This window comes from Malaya genurostris, chromosome 3 (assembly GCF_030247185.1).
Source record: "Malaya genurostris strain Urasoe2022 chromosome 3, Malgen_1.1, whole genome shotgun sequence".
NCBI classification, from domain to species: Eukaryota; Metazoa; Arthropoda; class Insecta; order Diptera; family Culicidae; genus Malaya; species Malaya genurostris.
Genome location: NC_080572.1, coordinates 190,707,736 through 190,728,654, shown reverse-complemented (window position 1 = coordinate 190,728,654; position 20,919 = coordinate 190,707,736). Strand labels below are relative to the sequence as shown.

The window sequence follows — 20,919 nt, the reverse complement described above, 5'->3', positions numbered from 1 at the left end:
TTGACATTAAATTACACGATAAAACAAAAATCGGAGAGCTATGGTACAACCTGCAGGGTTACCATATTTTCAGATTTTCCAACTTCCCGCTCCCACTTGTACGCGACAGGCAGATTTTCCCCCAGACGGCTGGCTATGTCTGCCAGCCATTTTTGCCAGAATTCCGGCAAAAGTCTGACAACAATGCAACAGCCGTTTCCGTTAGAATTTCGCCTAGCGGTTATTACCGGTTCTTTTCTGTCGGATTCTTGCCATACAAGATTGGCAGAACCATTTTGAATCGGTTCTACATTGTTAGCGTCTGGGTTCAATTAAAATACATATGCAAGGCAATAACTTATTGCCCTTCATATATACTAATCATGGAAAATGTTATTACCAATAACATTGCTTTCTCACTACCAAACATACCCATATTTCAATCTCATTTACCTCGTCTCAAGATTCGTTTTTTGTACGTACATGCGGTATTGACGAATATCAAATGAAGTCGAATAAAAAAAAAGAGGAGGGAAATAAACAAGACACGTACGGCGAGATAATGACGCAATTTCGCATGGACAATTTTGACAGTAGCCGGAATGCAGCCAGCCTTCTGACGGTTGCCAGAATTCCTCACAAGCGGGCATGTGTTGTTGAGATTGAAATATGAGTATGTTTGGTAGTGAGAAAGCACTGTTATTGGCAATAACATTTTCCATAATTATTGTTATGAAGGGCAATAATTTATTGCCTTTCATATGTACTTTTTAATGAAAAAATGAAACCAAGACGCTAAAAATGTAGAACCGATTCAAAACGGTTCTGCCAATCTTATATGGTAAGAGTCTGACAAGAACAGAATCGTTAATTACCGCTAGGCGAAATTCTCTGCCGGAAACGGTTGTTGCATTGTTGTACATTAGACATAGCCAGCCGTCTGGGGGGAATTAAAAAAAAAAGAAAAAAGAAGAAAGAGAGAAAAAACCAGACACATACGGCGAGATAATGACGCAATTTCGCCTGAACAATTTTGACAGCAGCCGGAATGCAGCCAGCCGTCTGACGATTACCAGAATTCCTCATGTAGCATGATAATATTGATCCGACTAACCCAAAGGAAACGCTTTCCCACATTCCAGCATTCACACGATCTCTAACCAATCCTTCTCTGATCACAGATCATAAACCAAAACCGAACATGCACTAAAATCGCACTAAAATCACCAATCCTTACATTCTTTATCCTTCAAGTACCATGCATCCAAATTAGTAACAGGTCGTAAAAACACTTGACGATCTTGCTTGACGATCGTTACATTTCCCAAGAGCCAACCATTTGGTTCACATTAAGTTCCCATGCTAGCCGTCCGTGTTGCAACATATGCTGCACACGGCGAGCTAAGCAAGCTTCTCACACTATCCGCCGATGCGACATTTCTTTCCCTTGCGTAATGCGCTATAGGTTCAATCGCCTCTTGCTGCAATGATGGACCAATCGATATTCTCTCTCTTTTCCCTCTCTCCCACTAACAATTTATTTAACGAAAGTATTGTAACTGACTCCTTCCACCTTTATGTACATCATAGAGCAGGTTAGCTTAAGTTTAAAACATTTTGAATAAATTAATCTTGACTGGTAAACCGAACAAGACAGTTCACTTTCTTGGATGACTCCATCGAAATCCGCACATGGCTAAATCTATCCGTACAGGTTGGCATAAGTCAACAAACAGGAAAAGCATAGTCTGAATAGTGCAATTATGGTGATTGATAAAGCTACTTTGAAATACTTTAATGGTCGGTTAAAAGAGCGTGTGAAACAAATGAAGGGAACTTGACATTTATACAAGGTGAGAAAAAAGGTTAAATTAAAATAACTATTCGTACAAACAATCAGAAAAATAACTATCGGTACACTCACAAGCGGGACGTACAGACTCTCATACACGCTCATTCAATGTTACTCTCAAGTGAGTAATTTGTACTCACTTTTACTTATTTAATTCAAATGTCAGAAAGTGAGTAATATTGATTTAGAAGATTAAGTAACTTCTACTCAGTTTTTAAATTGACAACAAGTTTTACTCACAGTGTTTTGAAAACGTTGTGTGAAAATTTGTCGGAGGCGGAACCAGATTATCGAAATGCTTACTACACACCTCAAAGCAATTCGCGCAGGTAGAAGACGGTAAGGAAGTGTTCAGTCATATAGCAAGTATTTTATTAATTTTTTCTATACAAGAATATGTCAGCATTTCTACGAATGCTGTACAAAATGCCAGTACGTGGGTAGCTTAGGAAGTCAGACGGATCATTTCCAATGACTGATGAACAGGTAGCGGCTCCCTTCATTCGTTGGATGGATGTGAGCCAGTATTTGTTTAAAGCAAAGAATTCCTTATTCATTTCGAATGATGTTGAGTAATATTTACTCACTCGAGCTGATTTTCCTATTTGTAGCACTGAGTAAATGTTACTCAGAAATTGACAAATACCATGTTTACTCAAAAGTGAGTACACAAGCTTTACTCACTATAGAGTAGTTCCACTTTTAACGAAAGTGAGTGAAATTGTACTCACTTTAAAGTAACATTAAACGAGCGTGTAGTAACAGACTGGCGAATACAGCACTCTGCTATGACGTCATGAAACTGTAGCCAGCATCATTCTGCAAAAACCAAAACAATGAAGAATGGCTAACAAAAATTGGATATTACAAACTACTTGTTTATTCAGTGCCCTTTAGCGCACTTCCCCGCAAATTATCGATCAGAATTTCAGATTGACAACCGTCACTGAATAAATTTTGGTAGCTGTCTGGTGGTCATGGCTGCCCAGGTAGCCAATACGCTATGCGGGTTAAGTTCGATTCAGACGGTCCGGCATTCATACATAACATCACTGGACGGAACGTCTTGACGAACGGAACGTGTGAACGTTCCGGTAAAGAAAGTATCAAACTAATTTTGACGAACGCTGACGTTCCGGTGACGGTGATGGAAGAAGACGAACCGTCTGAATCGTACATTATTCTTCATTCTGAATCATCGGAATCATTCTTCTCGCCATCTTCGCCCTGTGGAATAAATACCTAAGACAAGACCTGACAACTGGCTTCTTATTCTTCCTTCCGAATCATCCTTCTCGTCATTTTCACCCTGTGGAATAAATACCAACGTATCGTTTACAGTGTAGCCATATTTACAGATTTTTCAATAACTTTATGCTAAGAAAAAAATATTTATTAAATTTAAATTTTTAGACTCGGTTTTTGATTTGAAATGAACAGGAAATTTTTTTTGTAAAGGCTTTTTTGATTATATATTAATGCTTAAAAACAATTAATTGAGCTTTGATGACCAAATACGAAATATCTCATGTTGAACGCAAAATCAAATTCATTGTTGACGTATTACCGGATCATTTGGAAACCGGAAAAAGTCAAGTTTCGATAGAAATGCTTAGTACGACCACAGTGTGAAACACAACAGTTCATTCTTCTCGTAAAATTTAACACACTTTCGAGTTTACACTTATTCAACTTATCTTTTTTGGTTACACTTTAATTCACCAAAAACGGCTTGATGCTGATTTTAATTACACAGTGCTGCCACTAGAAATTATTATTTCAAATGAGGTTGAAACATTATCTGAAAATTTTCATTTTCATTGGTGAGTTTTTTCTTTTCACAATGTGCGGTTAGCAACATCAAAATCAGAAACTGGTCGATTCGGTCGATTGTTTTTCGTTGAGCGTTTGTTGAACGACATACTAAACGAAATACTCGTTCAGTTTATTGGAACGGTTTATTATTGTTTTTTTCATACCTGAATGATGTGAAATTTGAATGTTTTCTTTACATAAAAAGAAAATGTGTTGTTATTATACGTTAAGCAAAAGATTCTACAGGTATGTAGTATTTATTTTAAAAAAATCGTGATTAGAAACGTCCGCAATTCTCCAGCAAAATTTTTGGCACATTGTCGCAAAGCTGATTTACCGTTAGCGACACCTGCCAATGAAAAATGAAACCAAGAAAAGGAGGATTCTTTGGAAAATTTTCATATCGGCAGTACCCAAGTAACCATATGCATTATATCACTGCACATTTACAACTCTATTTTACATTGTTAATGTAAAATTACACTAATCCTACATACTTTGAAGCAATGTGTATGAAATTTGCATTCAAAACGTAACTGAGCATTATTTTACATCAACCTTTAATCCTTCAATTAAGTCTAAAAAAAAACAAAAAAAAACAGATCCAATATATTTCGATATCAAAATTCGATCTATTTCACTATAGCTAGAGCAACGACACGACAAAGCCATGAAGAATGTAAAGAAAACCAATTCCGAATCGTATGGGAAATCTCGGAAAAATAAAATTGGGATTACCGATCGGCTTTAAGATCGTCTTCTCGCGGTAATTTACAAGTGCTCCAGCAAGCAAGTGGTTTTGATGTGATAATCGAAGATAATATGAGGAAAAAAATGATGCACCATTTTGCGTGTCAAATCACAACACAGACTAACAGACATGACAGTATGAGTAAATTCTTATAAAAATAATTTTTCGTGATGCACTAGTTCCACCTATACTGTACTGCGCGAACTATTTACTATCTGTACACCCCTTGTGGTATGTAAAAGTTTTTTTTACTAGTTGGTTTCCCCTCGTTTGTCAACAGCGATCAGCTGCTTGCAGGGATGCCTGATTTCATCGAAATATTTGAAAAGGAATCGTCACAATAAATTATTGGATTACGTTGATAATATATTTAACTTTTTCGCGGTGTTGGAAGGTAACCATTTATTTGACTCAACGTTGCTCATCTAGACTATTTTTGATTGTGTTGGTAATTTTCACCCGAAATTAAGTGGCGGCAGACCAGAAGCAAGTAAATATTGTAACAAAACGGGTTCGATTTTGTATTGCGTTGGAGAATGAGAAGTAGGCACAATTATGTATATAGTTTTGGCAATATGTATTAAATCTGTATCCTGCATGAAATTCGCATGGACGTATACAAATTAATACATTACTGGTGATTCTGTATAAATGGCAACTCTGTTGGTAAATGAAAAAAATAAACACAGTCTAGATGACAGACAGGATGTTTTTGATAGGGTAACGTGGCGCCATCATGACGCATGTGAGTACTGTCCCAAATAAAGGAATATTCGAAATGACCGTTAAAATGATTGAAGAAAAATTGGCCGATTGGTACTGTGTGTGATGATGGGATTTGACACTCAAAACAATAGTTTCAAATTAATAACGATGAATGATAATATATTAAAAGGTGCTTGATTGCAGCGAAAGGACATACAAAATAAATAAACAAAATTATCTTGAAAGAATCGAAAGTCTTTCACTGATATTCCGGTAGCGTTCAGACTCGTCGATTTGGTTGATCCACATTCTTGAAACGCTCTTAGGAAGTGGAGCTGAATGCAGAAAATTAAAATTTATAGATCTGTTCCACAAATTTCAAACAATTTGTTTATTTTTCTGGGGCTTCTTGGTAACTTATTCATAGCAACTTAAACAGTGTTGCCCAAAAATATTATTTCTATTATTATCAACGGGTCGCTACATTTGTGCTGACTGGCGGTAAATCGCTCACGAACACTTTTTATTCCGATTTTTCTTCGGAGTGTGAGTGTGAGATTCGTTTTTTTGTATGTACATGCGAGATTGACAAATATTAAATAAAGTCGAATAAGTAAATAAGAAAAAAGAGGGAAGAGAGAAATAAACAAGACACGTATGGCGAGATAATGACGCAATTTCGCCTGGACGATTTTGACAGCAGCCGGAATGCAGCCAGCCTTCTGACGGTTGCCAGAATTCCTCACAAACGGGTTTGTGTTTATTTTTCTCTGGAAATAATTTCAACTAAAGAATTAATATTAGAATTTTCGTTGCAAGATTTTTTCAGGGTCGGAAAATAACCATCGATCTGTCAAAAATAACCATGCTCTCGAGCAGGGTTATTTTTGACAACATCAAATTAACCGGTCGAGTGTTAGATTTTAACCAAAAGTTAAAATATCATATAAAAATGTTTGCACATCACTACTCACTACCAGACATGCCAGATATTCTCATAGAAAATCTGTATTGCCCAGAGTGAAAAATCTGTATTTATCTGTATCCACAAAAATTTATGGTTTTATAATGAAAAATTGAATGAGTGCTCAATCGACGACACGACCAGGTCCTCCGAAGAAAAATTGGCAATGAAATTGTCTATTAACGATTCACCGCCAGTTACCGCAAATATAGTGACCCCTTGATAATGATAAAAATAATCTTCTTGGACAACACTGTTTAGGTTGCTACGAACTAGTTACCAAGGAGCTCCAAAGTAAATAAACAAACAATTTAAAAAAAACGCAAAAGATACGCGAATGGTACACATTTTTATAGATTTTGTTCAATATTTCAGTAACTTCTACTGTGAAATCCAAAGAAGGTCATCTTTCCATTGTACGCAATGGAAATGCTAACCAGTCAACATGTTCTAGCTGCAATGGTTTCGTAAAAAAACAAATTCATAATCGAGAAATATAAACAATTTATCGATCGAGCATTTTTTAATGTTCTAACGGTAATGATGTAGAATACGGATACAAAAATAAAAAATAAATTTGTTCCCGACGGTCTGGATTGAATTCTAGAATGTATCTAGGCCAACCCGCGCCCTGATTCAAACATAGGTTCCCCCATTCTCGTTCGGTAGAATGGCGCTCCAATTTCGGGAAGGTCCCGGCACGACGGTTATTCAAGGTAGAACGTGTACAATCACTATCCTCCACAATACGGCCACTATGACGCTTGATAGTAGCTTCATCGATCGGCGTGATTCACGAAATCACGTTCCGTATCATCGTACATAGGAGGTCCGAAAGAATCAGAAATCCGCATTTCTTCTGGTTCACAGAAACAATTTGTTTTTGTTTTGAGATTATTTATATAGTCCGTTCCATTAAAAAACATACGTAGCCATGGTTATGGTAACTGTTATCTAAAATCAACAGTTTTCTATCTTTGTTGCCAGTTTCAATAGATTTTCAAGCAACTTCGTTTTGACATTACCAGTTACTGAGGGGTAGTTAAATTTTCGATACAGTTTAGATAGACGAGTGGCAGGTCGTGTCGTCGGCTCAATATTCATATCATTCTACAACGACGACATTAAATGCCCATTTAAAGATTTTTAGATCAATTTGTGATTCGTCGATTGATTACAAAACTCTCATCTCGTCACTACCACCAAAGAGAGCTCAGACGAACAAAATCATTTTATTCTTTTCTTTTTTTGAGAAATATGTATAAATCTGTATAAAGTCTGTACTCTGTATTAAATCTGTATGAGCATTGAAAAATCTGTATAATACAGATAAATCTGTATAATACAGATAAATCTGTATAAATGGCATCTCTGCTCACTACTGATGCACAGCGATTACGAAATAAGTGAAGAAAGAGAAACTGAATAAGGCCATTTGAAAAATAAACCGAGAATTGTAACAATCTCCAACCGCAAATTTCTTATTTTACTGCGTTTGAGCGATGTTATGTTTTTCATGATCATTTCGCCAAATGTTCCCTAAATTTAGTTTGTAAGCATTCGTTAAAATGCCTATTGATTTTGTTTTCATGAAATTATGCAACTCCTTATATTTTTGCCTAAGTGTTGAGAGAAATCTGTCAGTCCCGCGGTTATGTTGGCCGTTCAAAATAGCAAAAAATTCACTATAATGTACTCGATATAAAGTAGTTAACACGCATCGTGTAAATGTTTTCATTCAATTGGCGTGTTTCACTTGATAAAACGATTTCGCTTTTGTCGTGTGTTTAACATTCGATTCTCTTTTCAATGCCTGATACTTGTGTGCGTGTCTTCTGTCGCTGTGCGTTATTCGAGGTTTGCTACTGATGAAGTTGGTGAACGCATCGTAGATAGAAGAGCAAAATAGCAGCAGCGTGAAGATTGTGCAGCCATATTTTTTTGGTGTATATTTCGTCGTCGGGCAGGAGCGGAGACAAAAAGTGAACGCACAAAATAATTCCATATTTTGTGAAAATTTAGAGATTTTAACGCTCCTGGTTACGTGCAACTTGAAAAAGTGAATACGGGCGGTGTTGCTATTGCATTTTTGTTGCCAAATTAGGTTTCAAATAGATTTTCTGGCATCCTAAAGAAGACTGATTTTTTTTTGTCTGCCTTCCACTTCGCTGGCTTGTGCTCCGTGAAGATGTTTGAATTTTCAGGACGGGCTTAGAGAAGTGCGTTTTTACCAAAAAGTAAAACGATTTTCAAAGTACGTAGAATATTTCCGACATTCAGTGCCTGGTGAATTATATTTATTGATTAAGAAAACGGCTAATTAATCCTGTGGGATTCCAAATGGTAGAGAAATAAAAAAAAAGTCATCGAGAAAATGTGGCAACTCTGCAGTGTCTGTGTGATTTTAATTTGGTCATTGTCGCAGTAGTCGCGGAAAAGGAGTACTCGGTCGGAGGCCATTGCGTTGTCGAGACGACTGCCATCGATTGTGGAAAGGAAGAGAGCAAGCAAGACCAAAAGAATGACAAAACGTATCAGAAGGAAAGAATAAAAAGAACAAAATACATCAGTGTCTGCTTTCCAAGCTTTTGGCAATAGAAACACGAAAAAGACGGATGAAAGCGTTTTATTTTTTGGATTTCACTCTTTATGACAGAAACAGTAAAAACAGGAACAGGAAAAACTAGCTGAACAGGCGATCTGACGATTTTTAGTGACTGCATGAGGTGGCTCGAATAATATGCATACCAAAGTGGTCTTATTTTGACAGCTGGCAGAACAAAACTGCAAGTGGCATTCGTGTGTTTGTGCAATGTGTTAAATTCCAACGCGATTATTTAACTCGACTTTAGCTGGTTTTTCCTGTTGAAAATCAATCCAAGAAGGTGTTAACTAATTCGTATGATGTTCCTTTAACAGTTTTGCTGCAATATATAGTAGAAAGTGGTGCTAAAAAGACTGGATAGGAAGCACATTTTTATAAAACAACAAAAATCCTCAATACTTAAAACAGCATAACCGCTAGTTCCACAAAATGGCCTGTGCAACGCTAAAACGCTCGCTTGACTGGGAGAGTCTAAATCAAAGACCAGCAAAGCGTCGGAGGTGCCATCCATTCAGCAGTCCCAGTAGCAGCAACGCCCAAAACAGCCCATCATCGACTGCATCTTCTTCCTCCTCGGGCAATGCAATGCGTGTGATGGAACCAAAACCTTCGCCATTTGCTGACGCTGGTTGTTCAAAGCTAACCCCAGGTAAGTGCTGGTTCGATGAAAAGAGCCTCTTTAAAAAAAGTCAATGACTCGAGTTTCTTAGAATTGCTTACCTTTCGTATCAGCTGAAGTCCTGGAATGTTGTGCTTTGCTAACACACCTGGCTTGCTGTGCTTTTCTTTTTCTGGTTCCTACCGGATTTGGTATCAAAAATTTCTGCGAAAATATTTTTAAGGCGTTAATATTCTACTAGCTTTTCGGAAGTCCTAAACAAAAATGAGGCACTTTCATTGTTACCTAGCGAATCAAAGGGAAACACGGGTTCGCTGTTCACGCCATCCATTGGTTCGGTGTAGTTTTTGGTATCGGGAACATTGTTATTGCTGGAGCTTACAAACGGACGTTATCTACACAGATCTTTCCTCCGCTTGCGATATAATCAACCACGACATCACGGTTGCTAAGTTGGACAGACTTGGCTTCGGTTCGAGCATTCTTCGTTAATTGCAGTCTATCTTAGGAATCGTCGTTTAGCAGTTAAAATTGATGATCATACTTCCGGAGAGTTCCTCGCATCATCTGGAATACCACAGGGAAGTCATCTAGGACCGTTAATATTTTTACTGTACTTCAATGATGTCAATTTTGTCTTGGAAGGTCCCCGCTTATCGTTTGCTGATGATGTCAAGATCTATCACATCATCCGCAACTTAGAAGACGCAGCCTTTCTCCAGCGGCAATTGTTAATCTTCGCAGATTGGTGTAAAGTTAACCGTATGATTGTAAATCCAGACAAATGCTCGGCCGTTACGTTGACGAGGAGAAAAATGCCATTGCATGTTGAATACTTTCTGGATGGATCCTTGATTGGTAGATCTACTAGCGTTAAGGATCTTGGCGTCCATCTCGATGAACAACTTACATTCAAGCATCACATCAGTTACATTGTAGCTAAAGCTTCCCGTAGCTTAGGATTCTTAATGAGAATAACTAAGCACTTTACAGACATACACTGTCTAAAATCGCTTTACTGCTCGCTTGTTCGTTCAACTCTCGAATATTGCTCGATAGTTTGGAACCCATGCTACCTGAACGGTGCTCATAGAATTGAGGGAATACAGCGCAGATTTGTTCGCTTCGCTCTTCGCCGATTGCCGTGGACCGATCCTCATCAACTACCTAGTTATGAAAGTCGCGGGTTATTAATGGGTCTCGACACATTACAAGTGCGACGAGAATTATCACGCGCTTTGATAATAGCAGATATATTCAACGGTAGGACGACTGTCCCGTTTTGCTCAACGAAATTAATATTAATGTGCGACCCAGAGCTCTCCGCAACAGTGCTTTTCTTCGACTTCCTATACGACGTACCAACTATGGCACAAACGGTTCTATTATTGGTTTACAGAGATCGTTCAACCGCGTTTCATCTGGGTATGATTTTAATGTGTCACGAAGCAGAATATGTACAAATTTTCTGAATATTATTAGAAATTATCATTAGGACCAAATTGTGTCTGTTGATTGTAAATAAATAAATAAATAAGCTGTACCTCGTTATACGTGGGGTACCGATGAGTGTTGTTTCTTTGGTATTTCATCAGTTCATTTGTCAGAAAATTAAAGCATGATTGTCATTGCTTTTAAATCAAAAGCCAATTATATTGATACTCTCCATCTCAAACTGCTAGATCTCCCGTAGCTAGATTATATCCGGGGGAACAATAATACTATTCTACCTGTGAAAACACATGAAGAAACAGTCTGTTTGACTAGAAGAACCAAGTATGCTTCACTGTGCTCGGGTGCCACGGCATTCAATTATAGTCATCTATACGGCAACCCCTCCGCAAGCAATCACTACAAGTCGTATCGCAAATCTATCTTCACTCTCTGCTTTGCAGTCAGGCGCTGATTTGAGATTTTGTTTTTGTCTTTTTCGCTACTTACGGGGGTACATCAGCGTCGTGTAGATACACTCTCCGATCTGGGAAGATTTGAATGTACCTAAATTTCTCCAACTTTAACACAGATGTCAACTTTAAACTGAAAGTGTGAAATGCGTGTTTCTGGAATAATACGGTTCATGTGGACCATTTCATCCAATAACACCTAGTATTTCCATGCGAAATACATGTATTTCTTGTTACAGACAGTAATGTAACTACAAACATTACATCCCTTTTGGCAATACCTTGTTTCTTTCTTATTCTAATTTCATCACTCTCAGCACGGAACTACGAATAATAAAGTACTCAATATATTTCTCAAAAGTCCAAAAAACTGCTTTTATTCATCCGCACATTGCAGTGATTATGACAGAACGGATACTGCCCAGTGATCTGTGAAATAAATGAAACATACTGATCAAATCTCCCACTATTGGTGCATGTATGTGTGTATAGATTGCAGAATATAATATCGTTGGTTATGCTAGTAAAAGTCTTACAAATACCGAGAAACGTTGTTGTCAAACTGAAAAAGATTGAGTTGATCATTTGAAAAGTTCGCTGTATATTTAATTGGTAGAAAATTTGAGTTGGAAACCGATCACAAGCCAATGGAGTTGTGTTGGCAATACAACAATAGCAACTTTTCTTAATAATTTCCAGATTGTTTGAATGTTTCGAATTTAACTGTTCTTTTAACTAAACTATCCCTTCGTTCAACATACATATTTGAAATTCAACTTTTTTAAGTTTCCCTCTTTCGGGTATAACTTCTTCAATATTACAGCTCGGCAAGGTACTCAATCTCAGGGCAAACTAAAGAAGGGAACGACACATTGGCACTTATTCTCTCACCAAAAACAACCTCTCAATAATTATTTTCGGAGTCACTGATAACGAACACAGTATCATTTAGTAGCATGTTATTATTAATATATTATTAAGCAAAACAAAATATAGATTTCAATTAAATTCACTTTAGTTAAATTCATTTTAAACTTATAAAAAATAGTAATCAATAATATATATAGCTTGAAAATTAAGAATCAAAATATCGAATTATATCATAAGTATTTACAAAATTCAATTGTTGGCTAGCATGGTGCGGCCGTCGGTAGGTAGGCACCTTGATGAGATGAAGCTGCCGGACTGACTGGTCCGAGCCGAACGGGAGATCAGCAGATAGGGTTCTCACGTACCTTGATGAGCGACTCGCCGGTCGCGATGGTGGTGGTGGACAGTTGGGTTCCACAGCTTCCTATACAGCACCGGTCTCGGGTGCCGGAATGGGACGGAGGTATCTGGAGGCCTTTGTGAGTGATGAGGCCATTCCACGTGTCTTCGTCCGCAGACGTATTATTCGTCGACCAAGAGGGGAAAATCGACAAAGTTTGCTCACCCACTCGGGATGATCACTTGACAGGAAGCGGGATCGTGTGTTGATGTATGATCAGGCGTACTCGAGCGGACACTAGATTTTTCCGGTGCACTAACCGAACTTTTATTTCGGGAGGGGGATTTCTTACTAAGAACGGAAATTCGGGCATGCGACTGACTATAGGATCTCTAACTTTACGACACGTTCACTGCCGATCCAAATAGTCGCGCTTTTCTATGGTCCTGTTGACCTCACTACACGAAATCCCACCTCCTTTATTACTTAAAATAGTGGCACACTATCACTTCGCCCGAATGTAATTTTTCGGTTTCAGTAAACCCGCGCTCGAGGAACCGCGATCCCGTCACACTAGTGTCGAACTTTGCCATTAGCAAAAAAGAAACCCTGTTGAGTCATACCACCTCCTTTTATATCCTTGACTCTCCGCCTCCAAACCGGAACTCTCACTCTCTCATCCAGAAAGTAATCGAAGCACTATCTCTATCTGCAGCATCCAGTTGACGCCAACTTCCACAGGTAAACTCCTTCTCAGATAGCTTCTGCGACAAATTTCAAATTGACGGTTATTCTACCCTAGTTTATTTCCTAAATATTCATATAGAGAGTGATTTTAATGATTTGATTTGATTCCGCTCCTAGCCAATAATTATCAGGAATTAACGAGTTTTCCAATTAAATTCATAAACATTTCAATTATTATTCTACCATTCGTATACAATCCAAAAAAAGAGTTAAAAGTTTTCCCGTAGAATATTTAATTTTATCTAACCTTAAATCACACTCTAATTATTATTTCAACGATTCAATAAAAGAATATAATTAAAGGAAACATAATTTTTGTTGAATTGGGCCATTTTTGGCGTGATTGGAACCCATTGGTTACACTTTGAACTCTTATAAATTTCCTTAAGCTTCTAATAATAGTTTTATCTGACAAAGTTCGTTTTCTAATCTTTATGAATACAATTTGAATGATAAAAATCATCTCTCGCAAGAATCCGTAAGAATTATAGTTATATAAATCTACCTCACTGTGTTTGTGATACATTGAATAGATAAAAGGAAATCATCTGACTTAGTTAGGTTACGTGTAACACTTCAATCCATTGTAAATGAAAATCTTTTTTTTTATTTAAAAGATATTTTTTATTCAGGCCTATTTGCGTACAAGCTTTACGTTGCCGATTGAGCCGATTTTTTTAAATAAATAATTTTTTTTGAGTTGGATCTCGTTGTCACCCTTTTTCTAGGGGGAGAGGATCTTCCATTTCCCTCCTACGAGGATTGAGGGGCACTTCGTTCGTGGTTCGTCTTGTCATCCATTGCCGCATCGATGGTATTGTCGATTTCCGTCTTCTTTTCGTTGCTAGTTGCTGTAGATGCACCTTGTTGTACATTGGTTGCAATTGCTGGTTGGTTGGAGGGTTAGTTGTTAACTGCAGCTGGTGTACTTTGTTCTATAGGGGATGATGATGGATTCGTTGAAGGGGATGCTTCATTATAGTTGGTGGCTGTCACAGGTGTACTGGAGTTGCTTGGGGTTGGTGTGTTGTCCTTTGGTGTAGTTGTCTCCTTGTCCAGTTTATCTCATGGCTTACCGTAGTGAACAGCTTTTTGGCAATATTGACATGTGGCCATCTGATTGTCATAGGTAACAAGTGATTTGCACGGAATTCTTGTATCTTGATCGAAAATCACATAAGAAGGTATAGCCTTCTTCAAGTGCATGCGTAATAAACGTACGCCATTCAGAATACCGGGGAAAAATTCTTCCACTTTTCTTTTTCGATAGAGAGAATCTCTCCGTATTGGGACATAGTTTTGCGAACATATGAATCGGTGACGCTTGAGGGAAGATCATGCACACGTACTTCTATAGCACTATCTTCCATATATACTGGAATGTTGTACTTAATGTTCTCGTGCTCCACAAAGTGCACATTGTTATTGTCTTTTGCGAATTGAATTGCATCCAACTCTTTATAAAACTGGATGTAAATAACATTATTTGTCTTATTGCATTTAAGTAAATGCACACGTTTAATGTCAAGATGCATTTGCTCCTTAAGCAAACCTTCAAGTTCTCGTATCGAAGGTCGAATTTTGCACTGCCTGAAGTCAACAACAATTGTATTCTTTCGTGTCGGCGGTAGCTTTTGTTCGTTTGGTTCACTCATTACGAGGTCGTTCTATTGTTCACTACACAATACTGTACTTGGTATCTTCTGTCCCGAACGTAAGCGGTTTTGTTTTATCAACTGACTTGGATGAGATGTAAAAGCGAAATGATGAATGAAAATCAATGATTTCTCCTGGTAGCCGGCTTCACTGATAACCTTGTTTGAATAAATTGGTGGAAAGCGTTTTTCAAAATAGGTTTTTATCGCACTATTCGCTAATTTTGTTTTATAATGGTTCAATCGATAGATATTACTATGAATAACTAAATGATTGTAAAGGCAATCGTGAAGAAAAATTGATGAATGAATGATAATTTGAAGGGGAAAAAAGCTTATTTTTTAACTCCCAAATTTATGCAAGTTGCAAATACCCATATTCAAAGTTATTTTAGGTTTCCTCTTTGACTCATCAGTGCGTAGCAGCTTATGTTGAGCTGCTAGCGCGACCTGGCGGCTCAACATAAACCGCTAGGCAGACGTAAAGTTTATGCTATTTGCAAAACACTTTTTGCTATTACACTGAAGTGTAATTTCCAAACTGACGTCTCGTGTGCTACGCACTGATGAGTCAAAGACGAAACGTAAAATAACTTTGACTAATGAACGATGTAACCAGAGCTGCTAAATGTCACTATCAACGAGCAACTTTGCACGACGAAGATTGGAAAGTTTGTGTCACTGGACTGCTGCCAACCAGGCTCTACCAATCATCATATATTGAGTGTCTGAGAGCTGATCTGTCATAAGTTAAATTCTCTTGATATTACACTCACCAGGACGCTCATTGATTGCCGATGCGATTGATATTAACTTCATTTCTCCTGTCACTGCTTGATTACGGTGTGACTAAATATTAATCAAGCAGCATAAAACATTGATTTAAATTCATGTAAACCAATAAACTCCGAAATCCAATGACTTTTTACAAAGAACATTGAACTTTATCCATTTATGTTTATGTTAGTACTGTCATGGATTTTTTTTTACTTCAACAAAGAATAGGAGAATGAGAGAGAGAACAAAATGCATTACCTGTCTTTGACTGAGTATACTTCTATTTGGTCATTGAACTGTCGAGTATCTCATTTGACAGGCACTTTGATCGTACCGATTACAGTTGACGATGATTTTAGTCAGTCTGCCAAGGTCATTTGACATGACTGACAATTTGCAGCTCTGGATGTAACACATCTCCTAACAGCCGGCTATCTGGAGAATTACAAATTTCGGAATTTTCGTTTCGTGCACCTTACTTTCTATTGAGATCGTATTGTTTACCAAGTCATATCTCAGATCTTCTCTCATCCCTACTAATACATCTTCCATCCTGTCATACTCTTGGAGATGCAGTGGTACCCTCGGTCTCTAGAAACGAGTATCGGACTAACATTCCTTCTCTTCTTCAATAGCACAGCCTTTGGTCGTGACCGGCGTCGTTATTGGCCATTGAATGAAAACTTTCGAGTGAGTGGGTATGTACAGTTAAAATGATTTGCTTCTCCCAAGCTTCATTGTTTTGTGCATTTTCACTCATTCGATCAATCACGAAGTGCAACTAGGACTATTTTCGTCGATTACTCGGATTTTTAATCAACGAATTGTGAAAAAATCGGGTACAATCACCCCTATTCTGTACGTCGATCGATTCGAAATATTTGTTTATTATTGTAAAATCAACAGACACATTGTAGTCCTAATGATAATTTCTAATACTGAGTAAAAAATTTGCTTGAATTGTTTTGCGTGGAAGGTTGAAGTCAAATCCAGATGATACACGATTGAACGATCTTTGCCAGCCTATAACGGCACCGTTTGTTCCATAGTTGGTGCGACATAGAGGTAGTCGAAGAAAGGCGTTGTTACGGAGAGCACGGGGAAGAACATTGATATTAACCTTACGGATATTTACATCATTGAAGTACAGTAAGAAAATCAAAGGGCCAAGATGACTCCTATTCCGATCGAATGTACAATTTCCATTCTGCATTCCGTTCGAGTTGGGTATGAACTCGAATATCATTCGTTTGAGTTGTTCAATTTTCGAACATTACTCGATCGACTTGTGTAAGTATTACTTCTGTTCGTTTAGAATCGTTCTAATTTGTTTATACAAGTGTGACGGTTTCGTTTACTAAGAAATGAATAATATAAATAATATGGAACGTGTAAGTAGTGTTGACAGCTTTGATAGTTAGTGTTCGAAATTTCAAGTGTTCCCGAACAAGAATCATACAAGTCGAACGGAATAAAGAATGCAAAATTCGAGCTCGAACGAAAGTGTAGATTCGTTTGTATCACAAATCCGTCGGATTGCAGAATCGGGGTGTACATCTTTCGAACTGTTCACCATATCCCATCCGATCTTCCGATTTGTTGTGCCTTCACCAAGAAAATAGAACGGAGAAAAAAAAGTAGGTTTGTCTGTTACGTCACTTAGGCCATTATATATAGCTTCGGAACGGGAAGTGACGAACACGATCAATGAAACAATAGTAGCTTTCAAAGTCGGTTAAGCTTGTGGAAATCAATTCAGATATCTTTGAGGTTTGATTGAGCGTTTGCCGCTTACGTCACTTATATCATATTATATTTGAAATTTTTTGATCTGCAGAACTTTTCGAATCTACAAAAAAATCAAATCATATCTACAAATTTGTTCTTCAAAAATTGTCGCACTGAGAGCTTCAGCTTTGCGATGACCTACTTATTTTGTATCGGCAGGCTTCACAGGATACCTCTGTTCCTAGCTAATCGAACTACTTTGTTAGAAATCGTAACAAAAAAAAAATCCATTCATTCCAAAATGTTATTTATAAACTAGGTTTTTTTTAAACATTGTATTTAGGTAATCATTTATTTTGCATTTGTTTTTCCAGAAAAAATGGCGCAAAACATCACAGAAGAGATCAAAAGACTGCACCGCCGAAAGCAGCTGACATTCAACACGGGAAATATGGAGCGTATGCAGGACTCCGAATCCAGTGGCTCCGAAATGGGCCCAGACAGTCCCCGCAGACCGGACAGCCCGCCGAGTATGGTAAAAAATCCGGAGAAGGCATTATTCACTTTCAAACAGGTACATATTTTGTCCAAAATCTCCACACTCTACATTCACAAACACACACCTTCAATGCAAGAGGTATATCAAAGAAAAGGGACAGCTGTGCATGGAAGTTACCTGGAATCCCTAGCGGTTTTGATTTTTTCATTCTTCTTATAACTCTTATTCACCTACGCAAGCGAAGGAGACTTGAGAAGTGTCTTCTTGTTTCGTTGTTTCTAATGATTCCGAATAGGATGGAATAAATTTGATGAACCTAGACATTAACATTAGGTCAAGTGTGTTTCAAAGTAGTCTAATGGTTCAGTTCGACGTGAACTGTTAACTAAACATTTTATGTACTTAGTACGTAGTAAGTCTCATCGATATTTGCAATATCTTTTTGGATTTGCCGAGGAATCAATAAAAAAAGTTGAAGATTTTAATTCAATTTTATGAACACCCAACCTCACAATTTTAAATTCGAGTAGATACATAAATCACAGATTATATCGAATGTTTATTATAAAGATTCGGAATATTTTGCAAGCCGGTCACTCTTTTAATTGTCTTTTTATCAGGTACAAATGATCTGTGAACGTATGCTGAAGGAAAGAGAGGATTCTTTACGGGAACAGTATGATGCCGTTTTAACAACCAAGTTAGCCGAACAATACGATGCATTTGTAAAATTCACCTACGACCAAATACAGAGACGCTACGAAGCGGCGCCAAGTTGTAAGTACCGACCCGACCCGACCGACAATTAAGTATGGCTTGAATCTAATTCTTCTTTTGTTCATTACAGACCTCTCCTAATCATCTAGTTATTTACTATCTTAACTGCAGAAACACAAAAACAACGTAGAATGCTATGAATCCATGCAACACTACAACTGCAACACAAGAAAATACAAAACACACACACACACGCATCTAAATGTTTGAAAATTCTGATACCTATGTCTTACTGAATAGAGCTCTTCATTTATTTGTACTAAATTCTACTATCTATACAATACCCAACGGTCTACCAAAAGAGGACATAGCAAAACAAGAAGAGAAAAGCTCAATCAGCTTTCGCGTTCTTATAATGAGAGTTCGATTGAAGACTATATTTTCTCAAGTATAGTTTGAAAACTATTCGTTAGGTTTATCGATATCGATTTAGTTACAGTACCGAACTATCGAACTTTTGCAATCATTATGCATTACGTACTTCAACGGACACTGGCAACTGGTCCAGCAGAGCATTGTTGTCCATTTTTTGTTATCAAGTCCCAGTAGTGCCGTATTTGTTCATCTTATTCATAGAACGAAAATATTCTGAAACTGATCGGTAGGGCTTTTCTAGAGAAAAAAAAATAGTACAACAGTACAAATTTCGTTGGTCTGTACACTTTTCTTTGATTGATTTATTCTGCTATTCATTTATACTCAATTAATTGCTTTGAAATAAAAAAAATAGTATATTTTTTAGTCTTTAATTTTGGATCCTAGGCGATCCATAGCAAAATTTAATTCTAAGCGTTTTGTTTCGTTGATGATATGAGTATGAAGCTAATTTTATTTGTTCTCCTGTTTCCATGTTTCTCATTGATTTATTTTTGCCTTCGTCACTGACCTCCATCGTAGTCAATTTTTGTTTTTTAAAATTCTTCAACTTGTTTTCTAGTTTCTTGCGTAAAAGTAGTCAGTCAATAGATTGTTTTCCTTGGTATGACAGTGAAATTTTGCAATAGCTCAAACTCCGATTCCATCAAAGATTTACGTAGTTTAGTTGTTTCTGAAAACATGTAAACTAAATATTGATTGGCTTTCGTGATGCTTCCGAGATAGCGACGCGAAAGATGATAAGAATTATTACTGTCAACAGGAGACACTGAAGAAGAAGGGAAAAACTATACAAATTATCTCATTAAATAGGGAAACTGGATAATACTAATAGAATGCGGTGGTCGAACACTAGTGGTGAAGCATGAAAAACTAAGCGTAATACATAGACAACACACAACATATACATTTATACATATGAAACTATATATATTTATATACATACATATAGATAAAAAGCATAACGATTGAATAAAGCTTAACCATCTAGAATCAAGAATACAACTAATTCACAAGATGAAACACATAAGAAACAGTTCATGTAAAGTTAAGTTTCTATATAAGTTAAGATAAAATTAAGGCGAGAGAAAATAAAATCGGGGAAAACCCATAAGGATCGTCATTATATATTAGTATACAGAATAATTAAAACAAAAAAGATTGAGCGAAAAGAAAATCGAAAAACACAAAAAATTAAGCTTATATTACGAACAGTGAGATGAGTAAGTTAAAGAGTAAGCGTTTATATACATATGTTTTATATAAAACAAAAAATGCAACAAAATTAATCTTCAAGCCACTAAATTATTCGATTTGCGAGCAGGTAACAAAGGCGCGTATATGGTTCCGATGTCATACAAAGTAACTCACGTGAGCACCTTCATAGAATCAAATAGTGCATTAAAGGGCAACCGCAGCAGCAGTGCTACTAATTAAAGTAAAAAAAACTACCTACCTTAGCCAAAACAAAACGCAGCAGCAACAAACGCATGAATCAACACACATACCTTAACAAACAATGTACGAACCATTTGGTGTTTAGTCACAGAAACAAAAAAGGAAACCACGCATTGCAAATCCACAATCACCAATAAAATTACACACCACTCACCAAAGCAAAACAAACATAGTGTCGAAGAGGAGTTAGGAGTTGTCCGAGAGTAACGGAGATCAAGTAGAACATTGTCCAGCTGTATACATAAGGGTAAGACGAAAAAGGAGAAACAAGAAAAAAAAATCCACAAAAGGCCGTATCTTTTCTTCGATTCGCCAGTTCCCCGGGCAGCTGGATTTGAATTGTAGCAGGTCGTAAAAACATACCTACCTACTAACCAAACAACATGCGAATAAAGTGCAGTTTGCTAAGTCCATAAATTATTGAGACATTATTCGATCAACCGCAATGCAGTATGTGATATATCACTTTTTGCCCAACAAGTCAATACTACGGGGTCTA

At 37.2% G+C, this 20,919-nt stretch overlaps 1 protein-coding gene across 6 annotated transcripts; it reads left to right on the top strand.

Annotated features, from left to right (window-relative positions):
• The first annotated feature begins 7,922 nt into the window (after nucleotides 1-7,922).
• LOC131435625 (akirin) lies at nucleotides 7,923-20,840 on the top strand. Of its 6 annotated transcripts, none has more exons than XM_058603709.1 (5): nucleotides 7,923-8,048; nucleotides 8,986-9,320; nucleotides 17,686-17,885; nucleotides 18,431-18,587; nucleotides 18,658-20,840. In XM_058603709.1, the coding sequence occupies exons 2-5, from the start codon at nucleotides 9,101-9,103 to the stop codon at nucleotides 18,666-18,668; spliced, it is 588 nt and encodes a 195-aa protein (XP_058459692.1). In that variant the 5' UTR covers nucleotides 7,923-8,048; nucleotides 8,986-9,100; the 3' UTR covers nucleotides 18,669-20,840. The 6 variants fall into 6 exon arrangements, with proteins under 6 accessions (XP_058459692.1, XP_058459690.1, XP_058459689.1 ...); XM_058603707.1 differs by having other exon boundaries at nucleotides 7,934-8,125; XM_058603706.1 differs by having other exon boundaries at nucleotides 7,934-8,170.
• The last annotated feature ends 79 nt before the right edge of the window (nucleotides 20,841-20,919 follow it).